General features: G+C 46.6%; 1 protein-coding gene across 1 annotated transcript; it reads right to left on the bottom strand.

The window, feature by feature from the left end:
* Window positions 1–1687: 1687 nt before the first annotated feature.
* Window positions 1688–6044, bottom strand: LOC309524257 (uncharacterized protein; the record flags this gene model as incomplete). Its single annotated transcript, XM_082208715.1, has 6 exons — window positions 1688–1870; window positions 2236–2298; window positions 2779–2864; window positions 3418–3480; window positions 4053–4140; window positions 5274–6044. The coding sequence occupies 6 exons, from the start codon at window positions 6042–6044 to the stop codon at window positions 1688–1690; spliced, it is 1254 nt and encodes a 417-aa protein (XP_082064841.1).
* Between the last annotated feature and the right edge of the window lie 3143 nt (window positions 6045–9187).

Genomic DNA, 9187 nt, shown 5'->3' with positions numbered 1-9187 from the left:
GTCTGAAGCCGGCTTGCTCCTCTGCCAGAACTGCCTCAGTTTCAATCCAGTCAATTAGTTTGATGTGGAGGTGTTTGGCATACAATTTGCTGGGGATAGTAAGGAGGCTAATGGGTCTATAGCTCACTGGATCTGCCATAGGACCCTTTTTATAGATTGGAATGATTACTGCCTCTGTCCAGCAGCCAGGGATTATGCCTATTTGTATCTATTCAACACAAAAAACAGTGATAATTTGTTGTTGAAAAATGAAAGCTGGACATATAAAGAGCCCCATTACCTCCAGTAGCTTAGGGTGTCATCAAACCTAAATCCGGCCCTGGATATGAAAGGCAAGAGCAACGAGTGATTTCTTAGCAGCAAGCTAAAGCCAAGTGCTGCTGATCTTCAGAAAACCTTTTCACAGACTGTGCTCAGAAGACTACCGGTAATCTCTATTCAATAGAGTGGTACCTCAGGTTACAGACGTTTCAGGTTACAGACTCTGCTAACCCAGAAATAGTACCTCGGGTTAAGAACTTTGCTTCAGGATGAGAACAGAAATTGTGCAGCAGTGGCGGGAAGCCCCATTAGCTAAAGTGGTGCTTCAGGTTAAGAACAGTCTCATGTTAAGAACGGACCTCCAGAATGAATTAAGTACGTAACCAGAGGTACCACTGTACTTTTAAAATAATTAAAGGAATATAACTGATAAGAGAAATATATATGAAAATATATATCCCTCAGTTTTCTTTATTTTTCTTCGGTGGCTCCTCTTCCTCCTCTTCCTCCTTCTCTTCCTCTTCCTGCTCCTCTTCTTCCTCCTCCTCTTCTTCCTCCTCCTCTTCCTCTTCCTGCTCCTCTTCTTCCTCCTCCTCTTCCTCTTCCTGCTCCTCTTCTTCCTCCTTCTCTTCCTCCTCTTCCTTCTCTTCTTCCTCCTCCTCTGCCTCCTCCTGCTCCTCCTCCTCTTCTTCCTCCTCTTCCTTCTCTTCTTCCTCCTCCTCCTTCTCTTCCTCCTCGTCCTTCTCTTCTTCCTCCTCCTCTGCCTCCTCCTGCTCCTCCTCCTCTTCTTCCTCCTCTTCCTTCTCTTCCTCCTCCTCCTCCTCTTCTTCCTCCTCCTCCTCCTCTTCTTCCTCGAGTGAAAGAATACCTGAGGGAAAAGCCAAAGAACCACCAGTTAAAATTGGTATATGGCATGTACAACCATAAACTGTATTTTCACAGACCCTCCAAGTGTCCTATTTCCCAGGGGTGTCCCTGATTTAGAGAAGCCATCCCAGTTTCCAGTTAGATTCCAGAATGTCCCACTTTTCCTTAGGATCACCCTATTTTCATCAGAGAAATGTTGGAGGGTTTGTTTCCATTATGCTGTACTTTCATTTTTTATGGCAAAAATGGACAACCAAGGAAGACAGGAAATCCTGGCCACAAGGAAGACAGCAAACCTTGGTGTCCTTCAGAGGCACATGCACAGTCTGCTACTGGCCTCTGACCTCCTGTGCAGGGTAAACACCACTCCTGCCAAGACTTCTGCCCAGTGAAGGCGATCCGGCAAGGTTAGCATCTCCCAAAAAGGCACCCTGAGCTCTGCTCCAGACCAAGAGTGGGAGACCTGTGGCCCTCCAGGTGCATTGGACTCCAGCTCCCATAAGCCCCAGCCAACATGGCCAGTGGTCATTACGGATGATGGGACGTAGTTCAACATCATTTAGAGGGCCATATCACTGCCCTCAGAAAAGGCAGCAGCCCCTGAATTAGCAAGTGCAGGATTCTCAAAAATACCTCTTCCTTGCATTTGCTGGCTTTTTCTGCGTATCATTGCAACTTCTCTATACATTGACTTCACCTCCCTCTTAAGTCTTCTGACTTCCATCCTCAGTGCTTCAATTTCCTGGAGAGGACAGAGATTGGTAGATATTTACTTCAGACATTTACAGAAGATGCAGAAGCCCTGGTTAAAGAATTCAGGAATAACAACAACAAACCTAAGCCAACAGTGCTATTGCTGAGAAGGAATTCCACCCCAGGATGCTAAAGGCATTGCAGGCAGAGCCCAGAGAGCTCTTTCCCTAGCCAGAAGGCCAAGCGCTGGTGTTACAGCGGTGGTACTTCAGAGGAGTATGGGAAAAGGCTGCTCTGGATTATGAGTATATAAATGGCATTGCCTGATGTTTTAAGCAGGCCCTTTTTCTGGCAATTTAAATGATTAAAGTTGACTTGATTTACTCCATCCTCCACCTGCCCTTATGGCTTTACCTGAACAGAAGTTCCAGCACGTCTTTGATCAACTGGGTTCTCTTCAGCTGCCATCAAGTTCTCCTTAGTTACAAATGAGGCACATTTCAATTATTATAGAAACCAGTTAACATTTAATGATGAAAATCCCACATTTCTGGCTGAAACCAGGCACACAATAAGAAGAATGAGTATGCACGATTGTATTTCATGCTTGCTCAGGATGTTTGTGAACTAGACAACTGCAGTTTTAAACTGGCCCTTTTTTGAGTGATTTAAATAATTAAAGTTCAATCAACTCCACCCTCCACCCACCCTTCTGACCTTACCTGAGAGAAGTTACAACAGATTCTGTATCACACTGCATTTCTTCAATCCTTATCAAGCTCTCCTTAGGTGCAAAGCAGGCAATTTCCATTATTATAGAACCAGTTTTTCATGTGTGCTTTTCATGAACTAGGTGAACTAGACAGCCACTATTTTAAACTGGCCCTTTTCCTGGCAGTTTAAATGATTAAAGTTGACTTGATTAACTTCATCCGCCAACTACCCTTCTGGCCTTACCTGAGCAGCAAGTGCAGCTTGTCCTGAACCACAGCGGATCCCTTCACCCTCCATCATGCTCCCAGATGTGGATCTGTTGTCCTGACCTGAGTACAAAAGAAGTGATTTTACATCTCCATTCCAACATGAAACAAAAGCCCAGAGCCTGGCTTCATGCTCCCCCTCATCTGGAATATGGTCACTTCCAGCACCCTCCCAGGCCAAGGATCTCCTTGTAGAGGACTGCTTGTATGACAGAGAGTGTTTCTGTGGAGTGGCCCCTCCCTCTGCTGGAGCAAGCCACCTCTCCAGCAGAAAAATGGTAGATTGGAAGTGGCCATCCCCGAATTCTCTAGGCAAGCATGCATGCCACACCTCAGCCAAAAGAGCTGCTATAACTCAGGTAAAGAGCATCTGTGCTGTGGCTCTGGATGGCCAGCATGCTGCTTGGGGAAGCCCTGTCTCTCGAATTCAACTATCCCACACAAAGCCATGCAGCCAAAGAGCTGCCTCACCAGGCAGTTACAGTTCCCCCTGGCTGGTCAACATAGTTCCTCTTCCAAACGCACACAGCTTCAGTCTAGCACCTATTTCCTATCTTTCTAGGAGAAGTGTTAAGATCCACTACCACTGCTGAGACTGCTTTCCTTGCACACTTACTTTTGTCTGACCGAGATGACCTCTGGTGGGATCCTTCACCTAATGCTTTCTTCTTATTCCCAGCTGCAAAAACCACAAATACCAATTTAGGAAAGGCATCAAGTTGAGTCCTAAGGCTGCAATGTATCTCCATTCAGACCACAGCCTGATGAAAGTGTCGTGGTCAACACCCCACACATAATGGAAAGTTGCTGGTTTCCACCTTCATACTAGCATGCAGTGTAACAGCTGTTGAGGAAAATGCCAAAAGCTCTCACAGCCTGCTACACAAACCGTAAGAGTCTACCCAGCCCTCTTCCTCCCCTATCCCAACATACAACCAGCTCTTGGGTTTATAAATGAGTTCCCTCTTTCCCCAACCCATTCCATATGCATCCTGACCCAACTATCAGGATTTGCGATCTGACCAAGTTTAGGCGCCTAACTCTACAGTACTGCTGATACACCAGAGAGGCAATAGCCTGCCACTCACTAACCTAACTGCAGCCTTGCAGGAAAAGAATATAAGACCAGTCAGATATTTTGCGGTCCAGAGGATGCACACCCCAACCTAATTAGCACAAGCACCCATTAGAAATTAGCAGACCAATCCCCTACAGTGTACACCCTCCCCAACCAAAACCAATTCAGCTCACCGCCAGAAACTGGGATCCTTGTTCCTGTAGCTCCTTTGCCAAATTTCATGGCAGGTTTTCGTCCACGAGAAACCATGGCATGTTTTTTCTATGAGACACATGACCCAAATATCAGAGGAGACATTTTTTAGGTATCTGTCATTCATATACTTTAAAGTGGAAGGATTTCAGGGGCAGATGCTCTTTTTCTGCAGGGGGGTGGGGATTCCCAAAGAAGCACTATTCAGACCTGCATTAATGGCCTATGAGAAATGGGCTCACAGCTGTGTGACAACTGCACATCATGCTGTTGTGTTTAAGGGCTGATGTTGCACTTCCAGGTAGAAGAGCTCTTTGGCATTATTTAGGCTCTGTGTCAATTGACTTTGTGACATGATGGGGGGGGGAGTTATTGTTTTTAGAGTACGTATTTACCTGCGACCTATTGTGTGGGAATCTCAAGGCACTTTACAACAATGTCAGAAAATATGCAAACATTGAAATACAGCAAAATAAACAGGCCAAAGTAAAAATATCCTTAACAGCCTGTGCTGGCTGTTGGATAAACACGCTTCCCACCTGGACCAGAATTGCACCCATGTTGGCGAAGGCCTCCTTTCTAGAAGGAGTAGCAGAGGCTGCCCCCACCCACTGCTCTCTTCTCCCAGGCATCTGAAGACATGAACAGCTCCCCTTCTCTACCTGTGTGCCACAAGCCTGAATTGCAAGACAGTTCCCACTTTGGTGTAACAGGGAACAAACATGCATATGATGAGTTCTGATGCTCCCCCAACAAAGCCATTTTCCTGGGCCCACATGTCACCCTCTGCAGGCTGCCAACCCACAGGGAAACTGCACTATTCTCCCCACAAACCGAATAGGATGGGGACTATAACTATAACTTCTTAACTTGTGAGTTCTGTTGAGCCACTGCGGCTTCCTCAGTTTAAAGCATGGAGGCTCAGGTGAGCCTTAAGCTAGAAGCTGCCTTCTGGAAATGTGGCATGCAGGAGAAGAAGGACGGACCTCGGGATTCGCTGTCTGCCTTCCTTTTGCCTTCCACCTCACGACATCCTTCCCCAGCCTGGTGCCCTCCAGGTGTTCCAGGGCTCCATCTCTCATCAGACCATGACCGCACAGTCAGGGGTCAGGGGTGGGGGCAGTTGTCCAAACCAGCTGGAGAGGCTCAAGGTGGGCATTACTGCCTTAAAGCTCTTTCCCTACCTCTCAATCTGGACTTACCTGGCCTTGCCCCTGGCCGCCTTTAGCCACATCAGCTGTGCTTGGAGCTGGGACAGACCCCTCTGGAGACTTAAAGGTAGAGGAAACAGCCTGGGTCCCCTGGAGAGCACTCTCAAAGGAGATGCCCTCAAAGCTGGACACACTTTTCTTACTCCCAGACTTCAGGCTAGAGAATGTCGCTGCACGCTTGCGACCCATTCCCTGGGTAGAAGAAACCTCATCCAGAGATGGATTTTCTCGCCCTGGGGAGGAAGCACTTTGGCCATTGCCACGGCATGTGGAGCTCTCCCTGGGAGCTGGACTTTCATCAATCATAAAGGAAACACTTCGGCTGATGCCACGGCGGCGTGATGAGCCCAGCCTAAGAGCCGGCTTTTCTTGGCCCGGGAGGGAAACACTTCCAGTGAAGCACCTGGAAGGTCGTATGGCATGCCCTCGGACCCGTGGGTATACATGGGCCATAGGCTGGCAGAAAAGTAAGGGCTTGATCACATCTGCAGTGCTCAGCTCAGGGGCCGGGAAGGGAGCTCTGCCAGAGGAGGAGGAGGAGGAGGAGGAGGCACCCCATCCAAACAGTTGTGGATAAGGGTGCTGGGACCTCGGCTCTTCCTGGCCCAAGACAGCACTGCTTTCAACAGCGGTGCTGGGAACTGAAGCTGGGCGCTCATTGGACTCTGGATCAGGCTGGGGAAGAGAAGGCTCATCCAGCGATTCAGCCGGGGTCTCAGCAGGGGACTTGGGAGGGGACTTGGGTGAACTTTTCTTCTCCATTCTGTCGACGTCTTCTGTGGTCTTCTGACCAAAGCACCGGCTGATTTCAAAGGGTATTTTTTATTAAAGCTTGAAAGACAAGGAAAAAACAGTATGCAGAAATCAATGTCAGATATCAAGCATTTTTTAAACATAAAATCTATAAGAAAGAAAAGAAGAAGACTTCTGATTCTTCATCTATCAACTTTAAAAACTTATGCAAAACTCTTTCTTCATATTAAAATCCAATTCTTCTTCTTTCCATAAACCAACCTCCCCCCCCCCAGTCTTTGAACCCAGATTATCACAAGTTCATGTTCCTTTCAATGCAAAAAAGGGTTTCCCTTTTAATTCATTAATAAATGTCAACAGTGATTTTTCTCTAATTAAGCACATCAACTTTGCTATCTCAGCCAAATCCATTGATTTCAATAACCATTCTTCCATTGTAGGTAGTAAGAAGTCCTTCCATCTTTGTACATGGAATAATCTGGCCACTGTAGTCATATACTGCTGGTGCCTTCCTTATTCTTTTTCTAGTTAGAATAATAGAATTGTAGAATTGGAAGGGACCCTGAGGGTCATCAAGACCAACCCTCTGCAATGCAGGAATCCCAACACATGGTCTCCTATCCAATATGAAACCACACCAGACCCTGCTCAGTGCCTGCAGCACTTGGAGGGCTTACAGAACTTTGTCAAACTGTGTTTAGAGGGCAAGTCAGGCCCAATGCGAGAAAGAGCTCCAATTTTGTGGTGGGTGGCAGAAGATTTCCCTAAGACCATTTGGAGCAAGTAATGAAGAATCTACTCAACCTTTCTTTTTTGTCAGGTGGCTTGCTAGTTCCAATAAGTCCTTCAAGTGTGACTACAGCTTTAGTATGTCTGTTATTAAAAATGAAACACCTTTTTCAATTTGAAAACTGTTTAATGATCTTTACCTATCCTGGGAACAGTACACGGCAGTGGTGGGCAGTTCCACAGACCCTCCTCCTCTGCTCAAAATGCATACAGACTCATCAGCCTTCCCTTTCTCCATTTATCATAGCCGCACTTCTCTCTGTGCTCACCAGGATGTTACAATAAGTAAAATCAACTCCTGTCTCCGAATTATACACTAGAACACCTGAAATATTATTGTGCTCTGTGCCTGAAGGCAGAAATGGGCAGCGAAGGCAATACAGTCCCATTTACTCGGCTTTCTAGTCTCTCTTTCCATAGTCTCTCTTTCGCTTCCTGACCTAACGTTTGCCTCGCTTAACATAATTAATTAGTAAGTGAAGTTTTTACTCTTCCATTCAAGCAGTACAGGAAGTAAGAACGTGTAAAAAGGAATTCTACTTCTAGAATTCCCAACTCCTGACATAAAACAGGATAAAATTTGCCTTTATATAGTTTAAATACTACGCGTTAGAAACAGAATTTTAAGGGACAGTCTTTTCTGGCAGTGCCAAATAAAGCTACTGCCCATTTCTAAGTCCTAAAATCCACAATTTCTCTGGATACCTGAAAAACCCAGTGGTGTATGTTGCCTTTCCAAAGTTCAAACCATGTGCAAGGCAGCTTACAAAAAATAAAATATTACATAACTGCAAACACAGCAAAACTAGTCATAAACAATGAACAAAATGTCAAAAGGTACACAACCAAACTGGAAAAAATCCACGTAAATCATAATATTCCACATAAATCACATGATCCAAAATAAAGAGGTAAAAAATTAACATCAGCAACAGCAAACATCCCCGCCACCCCCTCCCCCGAAAAAGAACCGAGCCCTCTTTTATAAATTGTAAAAGAGAAAACCACTGGAAATTGTAACCTTCCCGTATTAATTGTTCCCTTGTTTTAATTTTACAATCTCCTCGTTTCGACTTTAAGAACTCTCGACAGGTTAACCATTTCTCTTTATCCGTCACCCCTTTTCTGTAAAAAGCGGCTTCTGGTGAAACCCAAAATGGAGCCTTTGCGCATAAACGAACTTTATTTCCAGATTCTTAACACGCCACGCACGTCTAACAGAGTGGTTCTTAAAGTGCGCAATTACTTTAATTTTATCTACCACAAATATCCAAGCCATCTAACCCTTAAATCCCAACCTTCTAATTCCCAAAGTCTCTTATTTCTCAATATCCCCCATTCCGTTAACCGCACCAAGCAACAAGCTGTAAAACAGAAGTCTAAAACGCAAGCTTTCCTTCGCATCTCGCAGAACTTTAAATGTAATTCATGGGTTTTTTTTCACCTGCCCTACAAACCTAGGTCTTTTTGCCGTTTAAATGGTAAATCAGTAACCAACCCCTACTTTTTGGTAAAAAGTTGTCTGGATCACAGAAAACCTACCGAATAAGAAGAATTGGAGTTTCTGTCGCTTTCTGCAAGCAACGCCACCCGAATTCCCACCTGGGACGAGTCTCTGCGCGCACCGATCTGAGGCGTCGGAGAAAGACTGGGGCGGGCGGCAAGTGGGAGGGGGAAGTCGTGCGCTGGTGTCCCGTGAGAAAAGCGCTGATCCTCCCAGGAGGCAGCCTGCTTGCAGACAAGGGGGCAGAGACGGGGGCGGGCAGAGATACCGCCTGGCCTTGGGGTGCCCGCCTCTGCCCGTGCCCTTTGCCGCGTGGCTCTTGCTAACGGGCTGCTTTTTGTGTGAAAGGGTCCTGGATGCTCCTCATCAAGGTGGCTGCTAATTGCGCTGGTGGCGCTTGGCTCTTTCTCTCTTCCTTGGTGGAGAGGTGGAATACCAGGTGTGCTGGGCTGCCTCTAAGCCCATCAAGGCCACAGGCTGCTGGCATAACTCATCCCGGCTTCCTCATCTGAGGGGAAAGTGTGTGTGTGTGTGTGTGTTTAATCTTAACCGCCATCCTGCTGGCGTTGGCAGCTTCACTGGGCTATACTGGGCCAGTCCCTTACCAACCACTTAGCCTTCCTCTCAGGGTTGTGGTGAAGATGCAATCAGGGGAAACACCTGAGGCTTTGCTTCTGGATGTGTAGAACCCTGGCATGCTGCAGGCAGTGGAATGCCCATGGGTGGGCCAGGAGAGGGGGCATAATGCCATAGTGGAGACTGAAGGGAGGAGGACAATGAAAGTGAAGCAACATGGACACAGAAAGAGAGAGGGAGGGAGAGAGAGTGGAGCAAAACCCAGAGAGAGTTTTAGGATGGC

The sequence above is a fragment of the Podarcis vaucheri genome (assembly GCF_965113315.1).
Source record: "Podarcis vaucheri genome assembly, chromosome: Z".
Lineage (NCBI taxonomy): Eukaryota > Metazoa > Chordata > Lepidosauria > Squamata > Lacertidae > Podarcis > Podarcis vaucheri.
The sequence above is the reverse complement of the archived record's forward strand: the minus strand, read 5'-3'. Positions and strand labels throughout refer to the sequence as shown.